Here is a 24,572-nt window from a genome sequence, read left to right as displayed (position 1 = left end):
CCCGGGGCTGCGCCACGGCGATGGAAGTGGACACTTGTTTGCATGTTTACTGACGTCGATCTCTGACCAGTCCAATGTCCCAATATCATACTTTCTTCTGACAGTTGTCTTCGGCACTTCTCTTCTTCCCTTCCGTTCTACGCTCCTTCGTTCTCTTTTTGACCATTTTCCTCTATATTATTCTCCGTCCTCCGATTTACCTCTCGATTGACCTCCGCCATTGGATTTGGAGCTGTCCCGGTGACATTGACTCTATTGGAGAGGACCACATTTCCGTTAGCTGCAGTCTATCGTTCAGAATTATTCAAAACTACCTGCCCCTACGATCTTTTGTATCGGCAACTTTCTAAAGCGTAACCCTTAATTACTACGTCACAATGCTGCTCCCGCAGCTCTCTTCGCTCCTGTGCCTTGCTGGCCTGGCGACTGTTCCACTAGCCAATGCTTATGACGGCGATGAGAATATCAAGAGCATTCCAGTACGCCCGCTTACTCACTGGGCAGCATGGTGATTGCGCTAACTAACCGGTTTAATAGCTTCGAACTCACAGTCTCGCTCCGGTGGGTCCCATCCTATAGCTCGTTCACAGCAGTTTTCGACGGGGGGTCCGATCTTCCCTATCTGGACACAAACCGTTAACGCGATCACAGCCATACCTCGATTCAGATTTCCAAAGCCGCTGGTTCGATTTTGGTGGTGACACGATAATCCGCGCAGACAAGTATTTAGTCCCTCCTGGGAATGCGGTCTGAGAAGAGCAAGGGCTGAATAATGGCAGATATATTCGTCTTACGGCCGATCGACCATCGCAGCAGGGATGGATCTTCTCCCGAGTTCCCCTTACTGCGACAAATTGGGAGGTTAGTTTGCCTGCAGGCCACTGTGGCGAAGAATTAGTTCTGACGTATATTTGTGTTGGGATATAGATTGAACTCGAATTCAAACTTCATGGAAATGGAAATCTGCACGGTGATGGCTTTGCCATGTGGCTCACCAAGCAGCGCGCTACGCAGGGTCCTGTCTTTGGGTCCACGGATAACTTTGAGGGTCTGGGTATCTTTTTCGACACCTACAAGAACAATCGCCCTGGAACCTCGTTCCCCTACGTTATGGCTATGATGGGCGACGGAAAGACCAGCTACGACCAGGCGCATGACGGCAAGGCCAATGAGTTGGCCGGATGTTCTGTACGTAATAGGAACTTGTACAAACGGTGATATACTAACGAAAACCAGGCTCGTGGTCTGCGAGGCGCCTCGATCCCCACCAAGGCTCGTTTGACGTACTTCCAAGACAAGTCGTTGACCCTGGATTTGCAGTACAAGTCTGAGGACGCTTGGACCAACTGTTTCACTCTGACCGCGCCAGAGACCAACATCGCTATTCCGTCCGTCGCGTACCTGGGCTTCTCCGGCGAAACTGGTGAATTGAGCGACAACCAGGATATCATCTCGGTGAAATCGCAGAACCTTTATAGTGTTGGACCTAGCGGCAAGTCTGGCCGCGGGCCAAGCCCCAACACTGACAGCGCCCGCGTCAAGAAGACCAGAAAGAGCAAGGGAAGCTGGAGCTGGTTCTTGTTCAAGACTGTTTTGTTCTTCGCTGCTGTTGCCGGTTGCTACGTTGGGTTCACCATGTACCGGACGAAGCAGAGATACTCGAGGTTCTAAGAGGTGGTAAGAAGATTTTCAAGAAAAGGAATGAAAACAGAAAGGAAAAAAAAAAAAAGAATTCCGTATGGTGTCTTGTTTCTACGTGATTGCATAGCCGTGTTGTTACTTTCGGAGATTCCAATATATTGAGACGAACAAAAGTTTCATGAGCCCTCCTGCTGATGGAATATGTAATTTGAAGCTTTGATATTAGTTCAATGCAGTATATGTGCCAGCCATAGGATATTTGAACAGGCCTATCATGATAGGAGTCTTCCGAACATAAGTTTGCAGTGCTCACTGAGGGTATCATATCCTAACCCGAACGCCGCCCTAATGCAATAGTCTCAACCTCAATCACCGAGGTATATGCCCCTTCAAGATTGCTTCCCCTTAGTCTCACTCCACATATCATCAATGATCTGAAAAACCTCAGTCACACTGCGCATGACCGCCTCATCAATCCCCAAAGCCCCATACCGATGCTGAATCTTATCCGGATGCCACCGGACACGCTCCGCCTTCAAAACCGCCGCCAAATCCTCCCCATCCCCAGGCGCACGGCGCATAAACTCCTCAACCGCCTCCCTCCCCACATCTCTCCTCTTCCCCGACTCAACCGGCCAAAACAACAGATTCCTTAACTTCAACCGCTCACCAGCATCCCCACGTCCTCCCTCCCTAATCTCCACAACCGCCCGATCCACCTCCCCCCAAGATCGCACATACTCCTCCCAAATCCCCCTCCAAGCCTTCCCCCTCCTCCTCTCCTTCCCCCGCCGCAAACTCTCCTCCATCGCTCTCTCAAACCTCACCCTATCCCGAGTCTCCTCCTCCATCCTCTCCTCCCGCCTTCTCTCCCTCGCCCTCTCAGCCCGCAACCGCTCCTGTTCCGCCAACATCCCCTCCCTCGTCCGCTCCCACATCCGCCTCCTCACATAACTCGCATACTCCTCCTCATCCATCTGCTCCAACTCCCCATCCGGGCCCTTGGGTAGACTCGGCACCGCATAGTTATGGATCGGCTGTCCATAGACCGACTCCCAGTACGCGGCGCCTTCGTCATCGCCCAGCGCGTCGAAGAGAGATTCCCTAAATGCGGTATCGGCTGACAAACCTGGTTCTGGTTCTTGCGAGGGAGTGGGTGCTGGTGACGCTGAGCGGCGTCGATGACGGTGTCTGTGTTTGTGTCTGTGGTGGCGGTGTTTGGGGTGAGTTTCGTCTCGTTTGGAATGGGATTTCGAGGAGGAGGATTTGAAGCGGAATTTCCTAGGTTTGGGGTGTTTGGGGGTGGGTTGGTTTTGGTCTGCAGTTGGGCTTGGGGGTAGGGTGGATTCTGCGGTTGTGGTGTTCATTTTTTGGGGGGGACGTGGGCGTGGTGTGAGTGGGTGTGGATGTGGATGTGGGGTTTATTTGATTTTGAACATATTGCTGAGTAGCAGGGTTATCAGATAGAATGAGATAATTTTTGGAAGAGTGAACCTGCAAAGGTGAAGTGAGGGCGGAGTATAAACCTGTTAAATTTGGAGTAGAAAGTCAGGAATGAAAAGAAGGTGAACGAGTGAGTAAGCGGTGATGATGTTCCTCCTTATCTTATCTGATCTGATTTTCTGATGATGCCTTAGGATGATGTCATTTTCCTGGCTGAGGGTTTTGCCTCGGGTTGACTTTCTCACTTTCTGGATAGGATTATAAGTACATTAGGCTTGTATTGAATGGTCTGTTCACTTTATGTGAGCTTGAGTGACTTCTAACTGTGTGTTTCTGGGATATAGTATATATCCCATACTCATTACACAGGGAAACACCCAATTGGCCCGTGCACCCACTAACCCCCAAACGGAACCCAACCCAGAAACCATCGCATCTCATCATTTATATTTGTTATCTATTTCTGCCCCAACCCCCATCACCAATAATCCACCCAACACCCCCACAACATGGCCCTAGTATCCTACACCGACTCCGAAGCCTCGGATTCCGAGCCCGAGACCACCACAAAGCCACAGCCCCCAACAGCAGCAGCGACAGCCACAAAACCACCCGCAGCCACCAACAAACCCAAACTCGTCGACAGCGCCAACCCACGCAAGATCCGCGTCGCACTACCCGAAGTTAGGCCCGAGGGTGCAGATGAAGATGGACCCGCGCGGAAAAAGGCCCGGGTAGGGGGTGGGGGAGCATTTGCGGGGTTTAATTCGTTCTTGCCTGCGCCGAAGAGGAATGCGGTGGTGGAGAAGAAGCCGGCTGCGACGGGGCGGAAGGTGTTTAGTTTGAAGACGGGGGCGACGCCGGGGTTTGATCGTGGATTGGATGAAGAGATGAGGAATGAGATGGCGATGGAGGCGGGGGAACCGATTGGGAACGATGGGGATGAGTCGATACCAAAGGCTGGGAGTTTGAGGGATGACGGCGGGTCTGGGGCGGGTGAAACAGGTGGGGGAGTGCCGGTGAAGAAGCCCGAGGAAGTCAAGTTGAAGGGGAACCCGATGATGTTTAAGCCGTTGTCTGTGGGGAGGACTACGCAGAAGAAGAAAAAGGTTGTTGCGAAGACGACTATTCCTACAGAGGCTGTGAAAGAGCCCATCTCGGATCAGTCTGCTACTCCTGCTGCTCCTGCTACTGTTCCGCAGGTGCCTGCGCCCAAGCCTAAAGTTAGTCTTTTCTCGCTTGGGGCAAGCGAGTCGGCTTCGAGTGTCGAGCCGGTTCCTCAGAAGAGCGTGGCGTATGAGCCGTTGATGTACACTGCGAGCACAGAAGCGCCTGAGGCGGGTCCGGAGCTAGAATACCAACCTCAGGCTCCATCGGAACCAGCGGCAGCGCAGACGTTGGATAACATTGCTGATGATCTGAACCTTTCGCGCTCCCAGCGACGGCACCTCTTTGGTCGCAATGCTGATTCCTCGAATTCACGGATCCTTCATTTTAATACCGACAAGGAGTACATTGCCAATCAAGAATTGGCACATCAGACCGATCTGGCGGCTCTTCAGCACAATCCGGTTCGTGCGATCGCCCCTGGGAAACACTCGCTGCAACAGCTGGTCAATGCAGCCAACTCTCAGCGGGAGGCTTTAGAAGAGAGCTTTGCAGCTGGGCGGAGGAACAAGCAAGAGGCTGGATCAAGATATGGTTGGTGATGTTATCTTTCTCCTTGTTTTTCATCTGTCTTTCAAATTGGATACCAATCTTTGTAGCATACACAAAGCACCCTGCATGGAAAAATAGGAGTATTGGATTCATAGGTAAAATAGTAATCGTGAGCTCTTTAATTTTCATCAAATACTGACATATATACATGCTCCGCCGCTACAAGCTCAATGTTGCTCAAAGGAATTCCATGGAATGGTACCTCCCAGTCTGCCCCTATACCATTCCATGGAATTCCTTTGAGCAACACTGTACAAGCTCCGGCGGTGGAGGTGGAGGCCATTCTTCTCTCGTTTCTCTTTCTCTTTAGACCTGAGATTGTCCAGGTCGTTATAGAGCGGATCCTCAGGCAGTCTAGCTTCGGATACGGGCTTCGGGCCTGGCGCTGCCTCTGGTTCTGGTTCAAACCGAGGCTCGGGTACAGGCTTCTGTGCGGGCTTCTGTACTGCCACGGCTCGTGTAAATAGTGTCCAGAATCCCGGGTCGTCCGTCTTCGGCTCCGGGTCAAATTCGCTGCTACTAAAAGCCAGTGGACCTCCGAAACCGTATCTAAACCCGGACTAGATACCAAAGGAATCGACCACAGGCGTACAAGGGTTCCCATTTTGTGGTTTGTTGTTATCCATACCACCTAACGAACCTGAATAGGGGCAGAAAAGGGAGAAAAAAGAAGACAGGACCTTGCGGGAACAAGATTGCTCACACGATTGGCCTAGGTTTGCGATAGAGACCGTAGAACTCCAGCTAACATGCTGGAAGTAACATTGAAAAGGAGGATTGAAGCGCAAGGAGGACGAGGGATAGGGGAAAGGAGTTATAGAGCCCAAAGGGCATAGGGAGAAAGATGCCCCTTACATGCTGAGCCTGTCTTGTCAAAACAAGGGTGTAAAAGATACCATGTATGGATATACTGTCTAGCCCATACTACATACACAGGAAAGTTGGGGGTACAGCTGGTTGCAAAACGGCGCAAATGTTTCATACTCGTAGAGTTTTTCTGAAGCTTGCCCGAAACACCCTGACCGCTTTCGTGAGGGTTTCCAGAATTCTGTGATAGGCCAGGGAATAACCATATATTTTGAGCTTTTATGTCCCGGGAAATGTTCTTGGGGCGGATATCTACAGTATAAATTGTTCCCGTGACAAGGGAGCGAATTATAAATGAGAGCATAACAGCGGGGAATCCCCGCAATGCTGGGGTAGATTGCTTGCTACATGGTAGCATTGGACGCTGTTACTTAATATATATTACTTTAATATGGTAATATAAATTTTTTAAAAAATAACAAAATCCCGGGGGGGGGGGGGTTGGCGCTAGAAACCGCTGTAAGCCGCAGCTGCTAAAATCCAGAACCTATCAAGTCAGTGTTCAATGGACCTTAACTAAGTTCTTTCGGCCAGAATATGGGATGACACTACTGTGTTCGCACAAATTAATTGATCGTTGCGTTACTTAACAAGGATGCAGATTCGGAATCGGATAAGGGCTCTTGCTCCATATTGACCAATGGGAAAAACCTTGTATAATGTTGGTAGGCAACCTTCAATATAAAGGCAGGGAGAGAATCGAGGGAAGCTGTGCTCGCGTACTAGTAAGGTTGGCGGACAGAGACAAGGTTGAATCGACATTCCTCACGCAGAATAGTTATATACTTCTGGCCGGAAATTCTTGATATCTTCAGCTACTTAAAGGCCGCTCTGGTACAGATTCTGTCCGTGATGTTTTTATACCAAACAGCAAACCAGTCAATGTATAAAAGGAATATCCATCTCATATCATTTTCTGAGCGGCTTACTGAAGATTTGCACAACAGTCAATATACATCTTAGTCAATGTTTCCGGTAATACCAGATCTGCTAATTACCATAAAAGTCCTTAACCTCTTTTCTTCATTTTAGCCGCGTCCAAGGTTGTTCGCACGGTTCTAATAGAAGAGAACTTTTCCGTGAGTGGAGAAATTACAGTATCTGACCCAAGCTCCTTGAAAAAGCTAGTGCAGAGCATAAATAAGGAATACCACACTCTTATAATTCTTGAAAAATAAATAATATACCAAAGAGTGAACAGGATTATCAAAAGTATCAATACCAAGTATAAGTAAGACTTGAAAATATCATTTACAGAATAAGATTTGCCCATTATCGTCTCTTACAGACTTGGCTTTATTATCAATGGTAGCGGGCTTGCGTGGGCAATATATAGGCTTACTGGGTATAATAAGTATAAAACTATTGGAGCAGCTGTTATGTTTACTATATATTGATCTTATCTTTACTTCTATAGCAGTATACTCAGGTACAGACTCTGTTCCTGTGCTAGAGCCACCTGTAGAAATGGCCAATTGCCAAGTATTCTTGACCACTGCATTGCTATAGAGCGACCTTGACTATATAGCTATCAAACCAGCGCCCCTACAGGAGTCTCCAGAAAAGTATAGTAAAGATAAACCTTATCTACTCAAGCGGTTCCTGATCCGAGACTTATTACCTGTCAGTAACACTACTGCTCAAAGTGACACCTCCGACCAAGATATCTTTATTCATCATTATAATAACAGCAAAACTCTTTTCACCTCTCTATTGGCAGGGAGAGCCTGATGGCGGAAAACTGTAATAAAAATTATAACTATCCCGGTTTCAAGATCTCCTTTACTACGCGCCGGGAGTCTAAACAGTCAAGACAGCAGCAAGCCAATATGGCCAGCGAGATCACTAATATATGGGAATACTATGCCAGGATGACTCCCACGAACGAGTATATTGGGTTTACGGAGAAAGTCCACTATGCCAAATCCCTGAGCTGAAGGGATTTGGCATCAATCGTGAAAGCGTTGATGTATAGATGGAAATGCTCTAAGCGTTGCTTTTGTTTTCTTACTTTTTCACCCCTTCGGTGGTGAGGCTGATAGGGTGAACTTAGTCAAGTAAGGGGTTTCATGGAGTCTTAAGGCGGCAGTAGTTATCTAGTAGTATCTCAAGGCTCCTGTATATGACCGAGCCTCTTGGAATTTCGAGTGCGCGACTTCGGCCTCGGCCTCGGCCTTAGTCTTATACCTAATTGTCCACAAGCGCAAGAGAAACCCTAAAACGCGGAAATTAATAAAAACAGATTACCGCTGAAGAGCCAGTAACTTGATGTTACGAGCCAACAGCCACTCTAAGCCTGACAGGCCAAAATAAAAACAACAAAAGCAGCAGGGACCACAGGGCAAGTCGACTTAAGCCTAGTTATGGAAGCTCAAACATCAGAGGTAGGAGGTGTTTTGTCGACGCGCAGGCTGCCCCACATACCTCACTCTAGTATCTCAATTCAGTGATAAATTACCAGGAGGGAACTGGTGATAAGAAGCGGAAGAAACATTGACAATAGTTAAAAGAACGTGTCCTCGTGATCGAAGCAATCAAATCCCCAGTGCATGTAATTTCCCGGTCGATTCAACTCTAGTTGATAAAGAGAGGCAAGAATAACAGCATGGCTTTTGTTAGTACTAGATATGTGTATGGCTCCATATGCTAGTCTAAGCACGATGAGACATATGCTACAGCATGCCTCAGATGTTGCGCTAGGTTCAGACATTAGCCCTTGAGGAAGTCAACAAGGCATCCTTGCTATGTAGGCTGTAGACCTAGACGGACTATGCGCTGTTTCGCACCGTCATGGCACGGGTGTACAGTATCTTTTATCCTGGCAGACCCCGTGCGGCCCTCCTTCTATGGCTGCAACAGTGTTATTAGGAAAAGGAACGGATCTGTTTGCTGTCTCTTGTGATTGTTCATTCTTTTCCATTCTTAGTCCAGAGCCTACTTTCCCTAGCAAGCAACAGATACCCCTCAACCAGAGAATACAAGCCACTACAGAGAACGATGAAGCTAGCTAGCTAGTTGCTAACATCTTCTGGCCTAAGCTTGCATTAATCCCAGCAGAGTGAAATGCAATGGTAACGCAACTTACATTCTCGGCTCTGTAGCATACAATTTGACTGCTGCAGGATCATTCTTCCGAAAAAAAGGCCAAATATAGTGTCGTCTGCAAAGGATGAATTGTCATTTCGGGCATTGGGCCAATAAGCATCTACTGAATCTAGGTCTGCTCGACCGGAAATCGACTCCAGCGCAAGAGGAGAAGCCAGACCGCTATTATATAGTTAGGTCATTTTTGTCAAGGGTTGGGCCTCTACTTACCATTACAATCCCTAGCCTCTGGTGTACCGATCTTGGTGTGTTGCACCACCCTTTCAACCCGACGCAGTAGTGATTTTTAGGAACCTCAATGGCTTTTTCAACCCATGGCCGCTTCCTCTCTGACATCCTAACAATGCGATCTCGAAAAATTGAATTTCACCAATATATTCGTCACAATATTGGTTGGATTGGGTTTACATAATGTAATATATTGTCTATAAGGGTTGTTATGATAGGAGGATAGGAAGTGATTCAGGCATTGTCACCACAGGACCGTCTACTGGTTCTAAGAAGTCATGTGCTCAACTATGTATGTACGCCTATGGAACACAGTTCACTATATTGGCTGATGAAGGCCAGTTAAGTACGCGAGATTTGAAGCTTCAGAACCAAAGCGACGACAGAACCGCGGGGACGACGAGTAGACCCATTTACGCATGAATTATTCTCGATTCATCTCTAGGAACCCCCCTCAAGCTTCCTGTCTAGGAACATACTTGCAGTAAATTCCCTGAGGCAAGCCAGGAGCGGCTGCGTCCAGATTAATGTTCGGCTCGAGGGGTGGGATGGACTGCCCTCTGCATTGCACCCGCTCCATTGGTACATGGCCAGAGCATAGACGAATATAATATTCTGTTGCAACTTCGCCCAGCGCATACCGAGGCAGGGATGTTTTCCATGACCCCAACCAAGGACCTGGAAAGCATTAAGGTTAGCGATTGTATGTAGGATAAGTATTAGAGGGCAGATAAATGGGAGTGAAACCTGGATCAAGGCATGGTCTTGTTGGGAGCACCCCATGATTGATAAGTTTTTAGCACCAATTATACCCGGACCCCCTAACTCGGGACTATAAATGACAAAAGAAGTCGACAGAAGCAAGGGTAAGAAAATAAAGAAAGGTGAACGGAGGGAGATGAGGGGGGAAATGGTCAAAAAGACTTACAGCTGTAACTCTGTTTCTCGAACTCTTTACGGCCCTCCTGGAAACGGTCGGGGTCAAATTTGAACGGGTTCGGATACAAATCCTCATCATAATGCACGTCGGTAGTATTGTAAGACGCAAAGCTGCCGGGGGGGGATGACCTCGTTTGTCCCAGGGATAGGGATAGGGGTAGAGCCAATATTCTGGCGAAACATCGGGAAAGCCGTATTCATCCGGATCGCTTCCTTGAAGCAGAGATCGATGGAGGGGAACGAGGATTCCTAGGCCTCAAGTGGGATTGAGGCGAGCTGCTCGACAAGAGGACCATCGGTCTGGGAGTGCGCGGCGGCAGCGACCTTGATCTCGTTGTATATCCTTTCTTGCCAGTCGGTGCGGTGGGCCATGATATTGAGCAAGACGCCAGCCAGAACACCAGCATTGGCAACGGCAATGAAAAGGATACTGATGAAGAAGTTGGTCATATACTCCTTGCTATCACCATTGTCGAGAAGGACCTGTAAAGGGTCATCAGCACGAGGGGCGCCTTTCTTCGTTCTCTTGTCAATAATTGGCACCACCAGGCTTTTGAGTCCATAGCGCCCATACTGGCGCTTCATAAGCGCTATCGAAGGTAGCCAGGGGAATACCACATTGTGGCGGCTGCTGGTGGCCTGCAGAATGGACAAGTAGCCCAAACAGCGCTCGAAAAGCTGGGGAGTATCTGATACCTCGTCTGTGAAGACAATCCGGCAGCTCATGGGATAGAATGATGGGGTAGCAGTAAGTAAACGGGTTAGTGACCCCGGAGGGACTTTCAGATAATCGCTTCATGGCGGTAAAGGCGTCACTGCTCACACGAGGGAGGCGCCTTGCGAGCTGGTCAGTTTTGGTCAACTCCCCTAAACGACGCTGGAAGTAGCTGCGGCCATTGTGGAACGTCGGCTTGAAAACATCGTGGAGGGGCAGCTTGTAGTCTGGACCAAGCCCGAGAAGCGTCACATTTCCATGGAGAAGTCCAGATTCTGGCTTTCCAGATATGCCTTTCGTGCAGCGAGGCTGCTTACACTAACTACATGGTGCTGGCCTAGCTAGAAGCTAAAGTTGCCCGTTTTGGACTTTTCCACGCACCCCTTCCAGAAGCTCCTGAACAATTATTTCAGCGAAGGTAAACTATAAGGGAACATGGGGGGAAATACAACTCACCATTTGCGATTAAAGAAGTCCCACGAGCCCACAAAGGGGAGCGTATCCGATGTAAATTCTTGGGAGTTCTCGTGCACCCGGGGAGTATAGGACAGATACACGAGGAGGCTTAAAAACGTGGTGATAAGTCCGACTATCCCTACGCTGATCGGCGACCAGTAGAGGTCTGGTTCTATACCCATCCGCAGCGGAATGCCGGGAGTCTTTATGTTGTAGTCCATGTCCATATTAAACCGCATGGTGCAAGAAACGGTATTGGGGATCGAGGGAGATTGCAGACTAGTCCACCCACTGGCATTTGTTTTACCTTTGTAAATACATTCCTATCATGGCCTTATTAACCATCCAAAAGATATCTCAACATACGGGATCGCTCAAGACCTTTCGGAGCTTTGAACTCGCTTCGGTGGGACTTCGGGGTATTTTTTGATTGGCTTACTCTCCCATGCATGTTTCCTCTCTCGAACCCCTACAACATAGGCGGGACTTATACTCATCCGCTGCCGCTAACACGAGACTTCTGGCAAGGATAAGTTGATAATAGCCCTAATGCGAATAAAAGGAGGGTCCTTGTAGCGGGACATAGACACTGCCGTCTTACCACCATCGGACCCTGGTCAACGTGTTTTCAGAGGCATACCGCCTTAGGCTGGCCCTCACAGATGCGCGGGAGGATGCCGACCTACACGGGCTCAATCATGGTGGCAGAAGACTCTGTTCTCCGTGGCAGGTACTGGAGTCGATATCTCATCCTTCGAAGCTTCTAGAATGCGCTGTTTGGTGGCAAGGTGGTATGAGCTGCAGTAGCTTCCTGTTGTGTCACAAATAGAGACGTGATTCAGAGATTGTGTTTTCTACTCATTTACTTATAAAGTGACTCTCTTGTGGAAGTTATCGATAAGGTGACACCTAATGTCGGTTACGGCTATCGTAATAATCGCTGTCGTTTTGCCGTGCAGGTCAATCGGAGATTATACCCACGGGATTGATCACCCGCGAAGGTCAACGATGTACTAAGATGCGACATACAGGGTGCAGTCATGGTAAACAAATAGTTCATGGATTGATGCAATGCGATAGATATGGTAATATACAGGGTGTGTATGTAGAAAACTGGCCCGTCCCATTTTCCTCCCCCGCAAATATACTAGGCTTGGTACTATCTAGGATACACAAAGCCATACATAGTGCTCCATGGCCATTGAGGGAGTCCGAGCCATGTAAGCATGGTCTACTACGGTGGGGCTCCTTGTTGGCTCATGTATTTTTGGAACCGGGACGAGAACTCCCCAAAGAATGCGGTATCCACCATCTCTTGGATCCTGTCTATTTGTCTCCCATCCTCTGTGAGCATAACGAATATGGCGTAGTCATTATTCCATTTGAAATCCCCAAAGATCGTGTTTGCTGTAGAGGTCGCATAGATTGCAGCCTTGCTATGGGCAGGATCGTGCACGACGTGGTGAATGTCCAACTGCTCAGAGCGTGAGGAATCATGGCATCATGGATGTACCTTTCGGGCATACCTTCCAATCCCTAAGGACACTTAAGAGCTTGGGTAATGTCTGTAGCACCTCTTCTCGGGATTTTGGTGGCAAGCCTAGCGAAAAGGGTAAAAACTGCTGGGTACAGTTATCGGACCAGAGTCCGGTCCAGGATTCGGCAGTAATCGTCTCCCATCCTTGGAGAAACTTTTTCAGTGTAGCAGATTGAACTTCGGTTGGTGCAGGCATTTGGATCTGGCAAGTGCTAGTATAATGGCGGTTGGTGTAGAGGCATAAAGGGGGGAAGTTGGATGACTCTTAAATCTTGGAGTAACGCCTCACGTAAGATCTAGGTTAGCTGAGTGTTCGCTCCCCAGAAACGCTCGGGTATTGGCACATCCCGAGACTTTTTCAACTGAGAACTGGTGTATACATACTCGCTGCCCGACGGGCCCCAGTCATGGCGAGGACGGCAGCGGTTTAATGGTCTGGGTTAGTATTTGTGGATACGAAGCCATGATGGAATACTAATCTCACCTTCTGGTGGTACCGAGATGAGCCTTGCGTTGACAATGGCCTACCACTTGGATCTTCTGACGTTCTAGTTGCACATCAGATACGTCCAATCTAGTTCACAAACTAACTAATAGTGATATGTAGGGATATATATTTTCACACCCATAACGCTCTATGTTGGTGCAGGGCGTTAACCTTTTCTCTTTCTTTTTGTATTTCTTTTCCTAGTCTCCAGTACTACTAGATCTCTTACTTAGGGCAATATTAAACATCAAACTACATTGTGTACTGACTAACGTTGTTGTCACGGCTGTACTATAAGCAATTTTGATGGGACTAGGGCAATCACATCACATGACTAACTAGTGCATCAACACCAAGAGTAACAGAAATACAAGGAGATTAAACCAGGATGTTCGGAAGGTAGAAAAACCCGGACCGGCCTGCGGGGATTGAAAGCCTCGAATGTGCGATCCCCGCTGTCCGATGTCCAACGGAATGACTTCATTTTGAAGTCTCAAGGAATCTCCGCATACTCCCACTCAGCCCTTGCATATGCCCGGGAGCCGCCGGAAGTAATGTCAGCACTGAAACCTCCAGCTAAAATCCCGCCAGGGGTCCCCTCCGCGCGACCCTCAACAAGACCGGCACGGGTCATGGCATGTATCCTGTGTCAGCAGCGCAAGGTCAGGTGTGACCGTGAATTCCCCTGCGTCAACTGCATGAGGGCTGGCGTTCAGTGCATGCCCGCTGCAGGCCCCCGACCACGGCGTCGCCGATTTCCCGAGCGGGAGCTACTAGAGCGTATTCGGCGGTACGAAAGCCTGCTTCGGGAGCATCATATCCAGTTCGAGCCACTTCATCCCCCAGGCGTGGAGACGCCGTCCCAAAGCGATAATGGCAAAGACTCAGATACTATAACCGTGTCAACTCCAGGCTTGTCTGCTATTGGGGCACATTCATCTCCCAGCGAGGTCTCTAGCGTCAAGGGTGAAACATCATACGAAGCCAAGTTACGCGTGTCCTAGAAACACATGTTTATATTGTCTCATATATAACTGACTGAGCTAAAGGAACTTCTGGGACCTTATGAACCAAATGGTACGCACTGACTCTAGAGAGTCTAGAGACTTCTTACTAACATTAAATATTTGGGCAGACTTTAGACCATGTGGATGAAGATAAGAATAATGATCTCGCTATCGAGGGCGACGATGTCAATTTCTCTCACGATGATGCGCGTGAGACTGTCATCAAGAAAGCATGGGACCAGGTGTACCAAGGTAACGACCAGAACTTTCTGTTTGGTTCTTCCAAGACAAATACAGAGCTTTCAGCACTGCACCCAGAACAGCTCCATATCTTTAAGCTCTGGCAAATTTACTTAAACAATGTGAACCCTATCTTAAAGGTAACACACACCCCCACGCTACAGCCATCCATCATTGATGCAGCTGGAGATATCGCCAACATTAGTCCCGCATTGGAAGCTTTGATGTTCAGTATCTACGCTGTCTCCATCCTAAGTCTGGATAAAGAAGGGTGTTACACGATATTTAAGGCACCAAAGGAGGAGCTTCTCAAGGCTTATCAATTTGGATGTCAGCAAGCTCTCCTTAACTGTAAGGTATTACAGACGGGAAATCGGGACTGCCTAACGGCATTCTACCTATACCTGGTAAGGATATTCCTGGGATTGAAGCCACCATGCTTGATATTCTCACGCTAACTCTGCTCTGCCAGATTTCGGTCCGACCAGTTATGGACCCCCGGTCCCTCTACTCGATGCTTGGTTCTGCTATTCGCATTGCACAGCGGATGGGTCTGGATAACAAGGCAACATATGCTCGATGTACCGCTCTTGAGGGTGAGATGCGCCGCCGACTGTGGTGGTCACTGGTTATTTTCGATAACCGCATCTGCGAGATGTCTCATCATAAAACCACGTCATTGATTCCAACGTGGGACTGTCCTACACCACTCAATCTTAATGATTTCGATATACAACCAGAGATGAAGAGCCCTCCCCCAAGCCATAATAAACCTACCGAAGCGCTATTCGCGGTCATACGTAGCGAAGTGGCCGAATTTATTCGTCACAGTGCATTCCATCTTGACTTTACAAGCCCGTCTCTAAAAAAAATTGCAAATGTACAGCAGGGCACCGGTACTGAGATTGAGAAGCTGGAAGCATTTGAAAGTATGTTGGAGGATAAATATCTTAGATTTTGCAATCTAGAGAATCCGCTGCACTTTATGACTCTCTGGACAGCGCGAGGGCAGCTGGCGAAAAACCGCCTGATGGAGCACTATTCCAGGTTTGCTTCCATGGAACAAACAGATGACCAGCGCAACAGCGCTAATGCTTACGCCTTGAGGATCCTTGAATGCGACACAAAAATTATGGATTCGCCACTAACAAAGGGCTACCTCTGGCTGGCCCACTTCCATCTTCCTTTTCCTGCCTATATTCACATTCTAAAAGACCTGAAAACCCGTCCTTTGGCGAGCCTCACTGAAATGGCTTGGGAGATCATGAGCAATAATTATGAGGCTCGCTTTGCAGATACACAAGCGAATCCGTTCTTTGAATTCCTGTGTACAATCGTCCTGCAGGCCTGGGAGGCGTATGAGGCGGCGGTTGAGGCGACCTCCAGACCACTCCACACGCCGCTGCCTACCCCACGAATGGTGTCAGACATCAAGCAGAAGATGGCACAGTCTATGCCCCGGGCTTTGTCTGATCCTAGCCAGTCTAAATATTCCCTAGACATGACCATTGATGATTTTCTCATATCTATGCCGATGGACTTTGTTGGCACTGGACTTGGGTACGAAAGTGACGGGCAGGGCTTGCCTGGTGTGGCACCTGCGGGCTACCCCGATATGCCAGTACATGCGAAGATGAATCAATCTGATTGGACGACTATAGATTGGTGTCCAGGGCATGGTCCAAACTCGTGAGAGCATCACATTAGTGACAGCTGAGCTGTTTCCCATAGGAGGACGGACCGACTGAATGTAGGATGACAGGTTTAAGAGGCGATGATCTGCTTATTGCTCAGCACTAAAAGATGGGTGGATGGTTTCTTCTGAATATACAACTGCTTAGTCGGACACACTTCTTGCATGTTGAATTCCTAGATTTAGACCTCCTAGATTTAGACTTCCTCCTCCACCAAATAACCTATCCCCAAATTTATGGGGGTCCTTGCCGTCTGACTATAACGACAAAAATCAAGCTGAAATATGACATCTAGCTTCCCCGTTGGATGAAAGAAGTTACGCAGTATGCACTGATGGACCTTTTATGGAGAACGGGTGGTATTTAGACCTTGCAAGCACGTGATTAGGGCAATTGGGGTCTCAGAAGACACCAGGAGTGTAAGGGTGTAAGAAGGAATCAGCATGGCAGTGTGAGTGGTGGTCCCTTTATCGCAGTTCATTATCTAGCCTAATCAAACTAGAACAGAGTGGATCATTGATGCTGTTGTCTTTTCTGTTCGGCTAAAGTGTCGAGAAAACTAGTTGCCTCGAACGTCCACGGCCGATTCTGATAAATCCACTGCTCCAAACTCAACTTCTTCCCAGCCCCTCAACTAGCCATTTGTCATGCTTGGCCAGGTTTTGTTCCTCATTGCGCCCGTAGACACTGAACTCTCCCACAATCCTCAGCGTCTCTGTTAGCTCCGCCGCAATGTTCTCGGGAAACTCCCTCGCAAAAGTTTCCGGATCTACAATCTCCAAGGCAACCTCGCGCCCGGAGTCCTTGGTCAAGGCTGATGCGAGCTCCTTTGGAGTTGTCCAACAGCTAACTGCATTGACCTGAACGCCGTTGGCTGCGGATCCGCCTTCGAAGAGCCCTAGAACGTACTTGCCACCGTCCTGAGGGGGATCAATGAAGGGCCAGGAGATGGAATCAGACGGGAATGGCAAGATCATCGTCGGCGTCCCGTCTCGCTTGCGGATCAAATTTGGAAGAAAGCTCAAAAACATGGCTGAGCAACGCGGTTAGAAATGAAAATTAAATATTATTGACCGAGTCAAAGAAGGATCCCTGGAAGGTCCCTTACCCGGCCGGAAATACGACGCAATCATATCCCCCTTGTGAGCCTCGATAAATTCCTGCACCATCGCCTTGCTATCAAAATGTTCTAGGTGACGCAAGATGCCGTTTGTAGTCTTGGTTGCCCAAGGCAAGGAGGAGTAGACAAAATGCTGCACCCCTTCGGCTTTGCAGGCTTCAAAGAGGTTCTTACCCTGCTGCACCTCGACTTCCTTCGAGTGGATGCTCCAGAAATCCGTCATACCGAAGACACCATATGAGCCTCGAATAGCGGCTTTCAGGGAGTCAAGGTCGTTCAGGTCAGCCTTGACAAGCTCAACGCCTTTTTGTGAAAGCGCCGTGCGTTTGGGACCCTCTGGATCGCGAGTGACGCCTCGCAGGGTATACTTTTCCCTGACTGCTGGTACCGCAAGAACGGTGTTGATGATGCCGCTACCCTGGTTTCCGGTTGCACCGAAGACGGTGATGACGCGAGGGGGAATCATTTTTCCTTTTTAGAAATTTGCTAAAGGCCTGTAATATATCGTGAATCCTGACTGGGACAATGGGATGTGTTAGACCAGGTTGGGCGCTCGTATTTCTATAGATCGATAGGCGGGCTTCCTTGCCACCACGATCGGAACTTGAGAGACACTTTCAATGCACTGTCCACTATTGAGACAGGTCTGCGTAAATCTGGCCGAAGAGTATGTCTCCTACCCCTGCACATTATTCTGGACAGGCGAAGAGTCGGGGTCCGAACCCTCGGCACTGGAAGGTCGGGTAATGTCAAGGGAATACTGCGGGATGCAAACTGGGCTCCCTTTCGCTTTTGTGCGTTTGATATTGAGTATTTCTCCATTTGACTGTTGGTGCTGTCTCTTTGGGGAATGCGAGGGTTTTACACGCAATAGCACTCTCCTCCTTATTACTAGCATTATATTGTATTTCCTTATTGTAACGTTGGGAACATAAGGATGTAGACCGCAAGTAGAGAGAACAACCTAACTGCCGTAAACAGCGATGAACCGCTTTGTGCCGGGGTAGAACCCCCCCCCCTCTCCCCCCAAACTCCCTGTGCCCGGAGGCGTATCTATTGCTAGCCCGGGTCTACCTCTAGGTCTCTAGGACTATCCTCAATCTCCTACACTAGAGGCCAACATTCTCGGTTTGTCTGTAACGCACCCACATTGATACACAGGATTTGAGATCTTGGGATCTCCCACCAATGAAATCCAGAGGAAAGGATGCCTGGATAGTCCTCCAGTGGTGGCCCCAGGAGTGATGGTTTTCTCTTACTCTCAGTTCATTATTTCAGAAAGGTAAGAGGGAACAATCATCGTATGAGTATAGGACTAGGAGAATGCGTGGTGGGGTTAGTTTTAGGAGAGTCAAATGAATCCTAACGCCTTCTTCACGGGGCTTTACAAGCAAAAAGAATAATGACCAGCACTACAACAGCAACAGAAGTCATAACAATGCCATACGTTGACTATATAAGAGATACGCGGCTACCAAAGGTGCTCTGAACCTGGGGTAGTTTTGAATTATCTTCATTTAATTTCTCCTGGGCGTACATGTACCCGCTGAGAGATATTCACGTCGAGAGAATTGAAGATTTGGTAGCCTTGAAGTTTGATCAACGCCCTTATAAAGTAACCTGGGTATCCGGTGCGAAGTATACGTAGCCCTTCCCATTCACAAAGGTTTGTAACCAGGGCCCCTGAGTCTTCTCTTCGGAAAGGGTCTTGTAGAGCCTAGCATGCGCTTCACCACTGATACCCCTTCCAGCAAGCTTTCCATCGGCCTGTCGCTCATCGGCATAATAGGATCTATCGACTGTTAGGAAATTATTCTACCTCGTATACTCCTACCCTCTTCAACTCACTTGAATCCTCTAGGCGCATAGGCCGCTGCGGCAGCAGAAATAAGGTGCGCTGAGGCACTCTTTCCAGCCCCCAAGGTCATAATTCCAGGAAAGGACGCGAAGTTCATGGCGTTGCCAGTATAAATGAACGTACGTGCGGCCGTCTCAGGGAGCGCTGCGAATGAGGCCAGCGCCTCCTTGATGGCCACGAACATACTCACGGTGTTGATGTTGAAATCAGTTTGGAATTGGCTGAGGTCCAACTGGTAAGGATCCTCCTTGGCCGTCGGGGACACAGCGCCGGCTATATCCATTCCCTCGTCAGTCTGTCTCATGGCCTATAGCCACCCACTCCTTTTGTCTAGCTAGAAAGGCCTCGGGGAGCGGCGGCCCGGGATGGGGTCGCTTGTTTGTCTTGTCTTACCGTTGTAAACCACGACGCTTGGCTCCCCCAGCGACTCCCGAACTTGGGTAAAAATATCATGGACGGAGACTTGGCTTGGAGAGGTCGCCTATAATGTACTTGTAGGACGCGTTAGATTCAACAGGGGACTTTCTTGCCGCTAGGGCGACTCTGTAGCCGTCCGCCGCGAACTCCTTGGCCACGTTGGCGCCGATGTTAGGACCTGAGCCAAGAATCAGGGATCACAGGAGAAACTGGTGCCATTTTGGATGGAGGTGGGGAGTGTAAGGTTGCTATCAAGGAAAGATTAAAAGACCAGTATTCAACAGTGTCTAATTGTGCAAGGTACTGAGTTGTCTGCCTCAGTCTGTTGTAGTCCTTAATATATATACCAGGCACTTGCAAGCACTCCTCTTAAACTTCGAAAGACCCTCCTAATCGGACCCCAATTTCCCTACCATAAACTACGACGCCAAGCATAGGGTTTCTAGGGCTTCGGGAGATCTGCTTCAAAGCTCTGAGTCTCCAATGGCCCGATTTCCGATTCACCCCGAACGTCCGCTGCATGTTGAGACAACATGCCCTGTCTCAGAACGGCGAGCTCTATCTTCTCCTTCCTCTTCTTTTTCTTTTTCTTTTTTTCAATGCGGGAAGTATACTGTAGACCGACCATTCAACCAACGCCAGAGATCGAATTACCATCATGATTACAACAAGTGTGATCCCTAAGGAATGGGCGGACAAATCATGGCCTCTCATCACCTCCCCCCAATGTCAGGGCCACGATATCGTAAGCTCCTCCAACGGCAGTACAGTCTTCACTGCTGATGCTTCAACCTATTTTTATAGCACTCTCACTTCTCCGTTTTCATGGCTACCGACATGTATCACGTCCACAACTTTTTCATTCGCTCCATGAATAGCATCTATTGACAGTCACCCTACGTCACGAAACCAGCCGACACTGCGGATCTTTTGTTTCACACCAAATGTCTTGTCCACTGCATCAACGCGCATCACGACGGGGAAGAGAAATACCTCTTCCCCGGGCTGATTGAATACACCAAGAACCCGGACATCATGGCCGTCAACCAAGCTCAACATGCGCTGTTCCACGGGGGGGTGCAGACCCTCCTTGAGTATTGCGTAACCACATCTCCCGCCGATTACTCGCACCAGGTGTTCCAGGGGATCATAGATTCATTTGCGACACCACTCTTCCAACACCTCAGCGACGAGATCGGGACCATTCTCGCGCTGAAGAGCTTCCCAAGCCAGGATCTGAAGCTGCTCTGGACCCGGGCTGAAAAGCATATCACTAAGGTTGGCAGCTTTGATGAGATGTTTCCCCTCGCATTTGGCTGTATCGATAATGGTTTGAGGCCGGCCAGCATAAGTTTCCGCCGGTGTCGAAAGTGGTCAACTTTGTAGTCAAATACTGGTTCGCAAGAAAGCATCAGGGAGCCTGGAGATTTAATCCTTGTGATATGTGGGGAAATCCCCGGCCGTTGTATTTCTTACCGGAGGGAGAAAGGGAGCTAGAGACCTAGTTTAAGTATCCCCTTATAGGGAGAAACAGGTCGAAAAGTGAAGGGAGATCTTGTTTTGCTATTGCTAAATTGCACTTAAAACAATACAACCCTAGTTATACCCAGGGGAAACAACTTTTTGGCCACATCCTTTTTATGGGTCTAATAAAACAACCTCTCCTCAATCATTTGGCCCCTCCACCAACAATCTTTTCTTCGTCAATCTCTATCTTATCGTGTTCTGAGGTGCCAGGACTGGCAGCGGCCGCTGAAGCCTGTTTACCCTTCAGCACGCTTACCCACTCGAGTGTAGCATTTCCCAGGATTGACAAGCAAGAAAGAATCAATCCAACCTGGAATACCTTCCGCAGTGACTCGTTGTAAGCGTCAAGGACCGTGTCCCTCAGGCCCGCGGGGACTGAATCCAGTAAGGATGTTGCACCAGTTGAGGTAATAAGGCTAGGATCGATGCCATCAATGCCAGATAGCCTCTTCAATAGTTGATTCGCCAACACATTTTCCCCAACGGGGACAAGAACCGCGGCGCCCAGTAGCTGACTGAAAAAGATGATGGCCAGCCCAATCGGCACATCGAGTGCGGGGAGAACCGCCTGGGCCGCGAGATTTGGCTGCTGAAAGCATAGTCCCATGCCCAACCCATAGAGGATCTGATAGCCGATGCATTTAGCCTCGACGGTGTGGACTTGGAGCATGGTGAGAAGGCCGGCGCCGATGCTCATGATGCAGGATCCGGAAATGGCAAAGGGAGTATAATAGCCGATTTTTGGGGTGGTTAGCCCGCTAGCAAGGGAGCCTACAACCAGCGAGAGCATCGTAGGGAGTAGCTGGATGCCAGAGTTGACGGCTGAAACGCCTTTGATGGATTGGAACCAGATGGGCAAGAAATATACTATATCACTGAGGTTAGCTCATCTGACTAGAAGTATAAGAGGTCCAGGAATGGGGGCCTTGTTTTATCTTACCAATAATGTATTGCGAAGAACCAACACACAGGGTGGCCCAGAAGCCGGAGATGATACTCCGCTGCTTGAAAATGCGCGGAGGGATGGTTGCAGTTCTTGTCCAGAATACTTGGATTCCGACAAACGCCAGAAGCAAGATGCCCATGACGGTAAACAGGGCGACGATACGGCCATTATTCCACTGGACATTGTCAGTTTTGCTCTAGGTCGAACTGTCTCAAAACCTCCGGCCAGCTTCACTTACAGCATATGACTGTCCGCCCCACTGGAGAGCCAATACAAGACAGACAATCCCCGGAACCAAGCACAGGGTTCCCGGGATATCTAGTTGCGAGAGCTTCTCTGTCCGGGGAACACGGGTGGTCGGTCTGTCAGGGATCTTGAGACAGAAAAAAATAGCCAGCATCGCGACGGCTCCAAAGGGCAGATTAATATAAAAACACCACCTCCAACTTACATTAGAGGTAAAAGCGCCACCAATCAGAGGACCGACGATTGAAGCGAGACCAAAGAGGGCACCATACAGGCCCTGAATCTTGGGGCGCTTCTCCAGGGGAACCGCGTAGACAATACATACGACCTACAAGAACCACGGTCAGAGAACTGAGGTTGGTAAGACTTGGGAGAAGAACAGGCGACGTACAGATCCGGCGAAGATACCTGCACCGCCAACTCCAGAGATTGCTCGCGCAATGATGAAAGCTGTCGAGGTAGCAGCCCCGCAAACAGCAGAGCCAAGTTCAAACAAAAATATACTTGCAAGAAAGACAGCTTTAACGGCATACAACGTGTAGATCTTTCCATACAACAGCTGGAACGCACAGCACGTCAACAGATACGAACTTCCGTACCAACCGACGTCGTCAAGGGAGTGGAACTCGTTGGTGATGCGAGGTATGGCCTAGTCAACATGATGGTCAGTACGACCGGCATCATCCGATTCTACCCCCGAGCGGCCGGCTTGGGGAGAGATTATGTGTGCCTACCGTTGAAATGATTGTCCGGTCCAAGGCCACTAAAAACATTGTTATCATAAGTGAGATCAGCAAGAGCCATATTTTCGTTGCCAACTGGGCCTGATATGTGTCAGGCGGAGGGCTTTCATCATTATCATTCCCGACCGTCATATTGTGATCGCTCCAGACACGGCGAGGGAGGGATGGCGTCTAAAGAATGTCCTACAATAAAGAACTGCTATCTTTGGTGTGGAGGAATCGATATATCTTTTAAGCAAAGGGAAGTAGGAAATGCGGACGCGGTATACGGTAATTCTGATCGAGCATACATACGCAACGAACTAAGATTAAGTGGGAGCTTTTAGAAGACCTTGACCCCCTGAAACGCTGAAAGGCCTTTCCCAAGAATATGAATCATTGACCGCACAATTTCCAATATCCGAGCAAGACTCATGGTATGGAGTAATGCCCTTGATTTGTTCGGGCCGTACTAGGTCCCGAGGCGGCAGATTGACCACCGCATGGTAGTAAATCCCGAGATCGAAACCGTTTCTCCCGAATCAACAGACAGAAGATATAACGGGAAAACCAAATAAAAGGGACGGAATCGCAATAATGACAGCCGGACAGCGTATGGGGACCAGCGTCTCCTCGACATGGATAGCAAAAGGAACCTGATATCTGTCGCATGGCTCTCAAGGATCCGGTATACACGGCCTGGAAGACAAAGCAGTCGCCGTTCTGATGGAGATTGCGCACCCACCCTGGAATCCGCCCGTGCGCATCAGTGGAGTGAGATATTCTGCTTACCTTTCGATATACCGTCTACCATTCGGCTGCCCGAACACTGAACGGAACAAAGCCATTTATGGCCCCCTGACGTATAGAGCGATCATGGTGATCAAAGCCACGGAACTCGTGGCCGAGTAGAGGGACAGAACTGGATATATCCCGCCCCCTGTCTCCATGTATTAGTATTCTCTAAGCTTTAGTCTCGTACTGAATCGACCTACTAGTCTCGCCTGAGATTCTCCCATTGCATTTCCTTGCCTAATCGATAGGCGTTCTACCCTGATAAGTAGATTCGCTACAGAGGCGTTCGGTGCAATACAACCCCTTCCTACCCCCCACGGGGGATCTTCTGACACCCTATTGGGCGTCTTCCTTGGTTGAGCTATGAAATTTGGCTTCCATCTGGGGGACTGATATTGGACAGATGCACTCCACGAATTATACGAAACGCTAAGAAATCTCTCAGGTGAAACCATACAAGTCTTTGCTTGGCAATGGAAGCCTGCTTTGAAGGGTTCTAGACTAGACTAGGAGCCTTTTAGTTGGAAATTCCGCGTCATAATATCTTGACACCCACATGGCTGCGTCATATAGTATCCCAAAGCACAGTCTTGCTGCTCGCCTTCTCCATCTGTTAAACGCTTGCGTTAATATTATCGGGATACTAGGTTACGGGACTTGAGGTAGATATTGCAACTGGTGGTGATACACATGATTATTGTCTCTGAACTTCTCGGTGATTGAACTAGGACAAGATATGATTAGATCACCTAGAACAAACGAGAATAGCATACCTGGCATCGTTACTTTGAGTTAGGAAGAGCAATTTTTCCTTTGATCAGCGTGATCCTTGTCCCAGGAGGATATAGCAATGTGTTGTGGCA

The 24,572-nt window shown here is 48.9% G+C and overlaps 12 protein-coding genes across 12 annotated transcripts; 5 read left to right on the top strand and 7 right to left on the bottom strand.

The window, feature by feature from the left end:
* Positions 1-21: 21 nt before the first annotated feature.
* On the top strand, positions 22-2,249 carry BDW43DRAFT_270065 (legume-like lectin family protein). The gene is made up of 6 exons (XM_032041311.1): positions 22-479; positions 538-561; positions 652-722; positions 780-861; positions 928-1,188; positions 1,237-2,249. The coding sequence occupies exons 1-6, from the start codon at positions 378-380 to the stop codon at positions 1,669-1,671; spliced, it is 975 nt and encodes a 324-aa protein (XP_031902257.1). The 5' UTR covers positions 22-377; the 3' UTR covers positions 1,672-2,249.
* BDW43DRAFT_309283 (uncharacterized protein) lies at positions 2,031-3,008 on the bottom strand (the record flags this gene model as incomplete). The annotated part of the gene is made up of 1 exon (XM_032046674.1): positions 2,031-3,008. One exon carries the CDS (start codon positions 3,006-3,008, stop codon positions 2,031-2,033), a length of 978 nt encoding a protein of 325 aa, XP_031902256.1.
* Positions 3,009-3,516: 508 nt separating this feature from the next.
* Positions 3,517-5,018, top strand: BDW43DRAFT_270063 (PRCC domain-containing protein). Its single transcript, XM_032041310.1, has one exon. The coding sequence runs from the start codon at positions 3,594-3,596 to the stop codon at positions 4,791-4,793; it is 1,200 nt and encodes a 399-aa protein (XP_031902255.1). The 5' UTR covers positions 3,517-3,593; the 3' UTR covers positions 4,794-5,018.
* On the bottom strand, positions 4,858-5,494 carry BDW43DRAFT_32314 (uncharacterized protein). The gene has a single exon (XM_032049689.1). It carries the CDS (start codon positions 5,405-5,407, stop codon positions 4,922-4,924), a length of 486 nt encoding a protein of 161 aa, XP_031902254.1. The 5' UTR covers positions 5,408-5,494; the 3' UTR covers positions 4,858-4,921.
* A 3,963-nt stretch (positions 5,495-9,457) lies between these two features.
* Positions 9,458-11,813, bottom strand: BDW43DRAFT_298933 (cytochrome P450; the record flags this gene model as incomplete). The annotated part of the gene is made up of 9 exons (XM_032044641.1): positions 9,458-9,516; positions 9,558-9,681; positions 10,048-10,191; positions 10,228-10,663; positions 10,701-10,936; positions 10,975-10,998; positions 11,035-11,053; positions 11,114-11,257; positions 11,800-11,813. 9 exons carry the CDS (start codon positions 11,811-11,813, stop codon positions 9,458-9,460), a joined length of 1,200 nt encoding a protein of 399 aa, XP_031902253.1.
* A 534-nt stretch (positions 11,814-12,347) lies between these two features.
* BDW43DRAFT_309280 (uncharacterized protein) lies at positions 12,348-12,846 on the bottom strand (the record flags this gene model as incomplete). The annotated part of the gene is made up of 2 exons (XM_032046673.1): positions 12,348-12,587; positions 12,640-12,846. The coding sequence occupies 2 exons, from the start codon at positions 12,844-12,846 to the stop codon at positions 12,348-12,350; spliced, it is 447 nt and encodes a 148-aa protein (XP_031902252.1).
* A 734-nt stretch (positions 12,847-13,580) lies between these two features.
* On the top strand, positions 13,581-16,329 carry BDW43DRAFT_270059 (uncharacterized protein). Its single transcript, XM_032041309.1, has 4 exons — positions 13,581-14,125; positions 14,187-14,214; positions 14,273-14,791; positions 14,857-16,329. Exons 1-4 carry the CDS (start codon positions 13,692-13,694, stop codon positions 16,075-16,077), a joined length of 2,202 nt encoding a protein of 733 aa, XP_031902251.1. The 5' UTR covers positions 13,581-13,691; the 3' UTR covers positions 16,078-16,329.
* A 33-nt stretch (positions 16,330-16,362) lies between these two features.
* BDW43DRAFT_318331 (NmrA/HSCARG family protein) lies at positions 16,363-17,742 on the bottom strand. The gene is made up of 2 exons (XM_032048686.1): positions 17,187-17,742; positions 16,363-17,111 (listed from the first exon to the last, which is right to left on the bottom strand). Exons 1-2 carry the CDS (start codon positions 17,662-17,664, stop codon positions 16,690-16,692), a joined length of 900 nt encoding a protein of 299 aa, XP_031902250.1. The 5' UTR covers positions 17,665-17,742; the 3' UTR covers positions 16,363-16,689.
* A 963-nt stretch (positions 17,743-18,705) lies between these two features.
* On the bottom strand, positions 18,706-19,342 carry BDW43DRAFT_270058 (uncharacterized protein; the record flags this gene model as incomplete). The annotated part of the gene is made up of 2 exons (XM_032041308.1): positions 18,706-18,990; positions 19,047-19,342. The coding sequence occupies 2 exons, from the start codon at positions 19,337-19,339 to the stop codon at positions 18,807-18,809; spliced, it is 477 nt and encodes a 158-aa protein (XP_031902249.1). The 3' UTR covers positions 18,706-18,806.
* Positions 19,343-19,997: 655 nt separating this feature from the next.
* BDW43DRAFT_32290 (uncharacterized protein) lies at positions 19,998-20,428 on the top strand. The gene has a single exon (XM_032049643.1). The coding sequence runs from the start codon at positions 20,132-20,134 to the stop codon at positions 20,345-20,347; it is 216 nt and encodes a 71-aa protein (XP_031902248.1). The 5' UTR covers positions 19,998-20,131; the 3' UTR covers positions 20,348-20,428.
* BDW43DRAFT_270056 (uncharacterized protein) lies at positions 19,998-21,270 on the top strand. The gene has a single exon (XM_032041307.1). The coding sequence runs from the start codon at positions 20,509-20,511 to the stop codon at positions 20,857-20,859; it is 351 nt and encodes a 116-aa protein (XP_031902247.1). The 5' UTR covers positions 19,998-20,508; the 3' UTR covers positions 20,860-21,270.
* On the bottom strand, positions 20,987-23,119 carry BDW43DRAFT_318327 (putative MFS aflatoxin efflux pump). Its single transcript, XM_032048685.1, has 5 exons — positions 22,927-23,119; positions 22,584-22,841; positions 22,185-22,520; positions 21,941-22,121; positions 20,987-21,867 (listed from the first exon to the last, which is right to left on the bottom strand). Exons 1-5 carry the CDS (start codon positions 23,065-23,067, stop codon positions 21,143-21,145), a joined length of 1,641 nt encoding a protein of 546 aa, XP_031902246.1. The 5' UTR covers positions 23,068-23,119; the 3' UTR covers positions 20,987-21,142.
* Positions 23,120-24,572: the final 1,453 nt, after the last annotated feature.

Source organism: Aspergillus alliaceus (genome assembly GCF_009176365.1).
Source record: "Aspergillus alliaceus strain CBS 536.65 unplaced genomic scaffold BDW43scaffold_12, whole genome shotgun sequence".
Lineage (NCBI taxonomy): Eukaryota > Fungi > Ascomycota > Eurotiomycetes > Eurotiales > Aspergillaceae > Aspergillus > Aspergillus alliaceus.
Note: the sequence above shows the minus strand (reverse complement) of the source record. Positions and strands in the feature narration are given on the sequence as shown.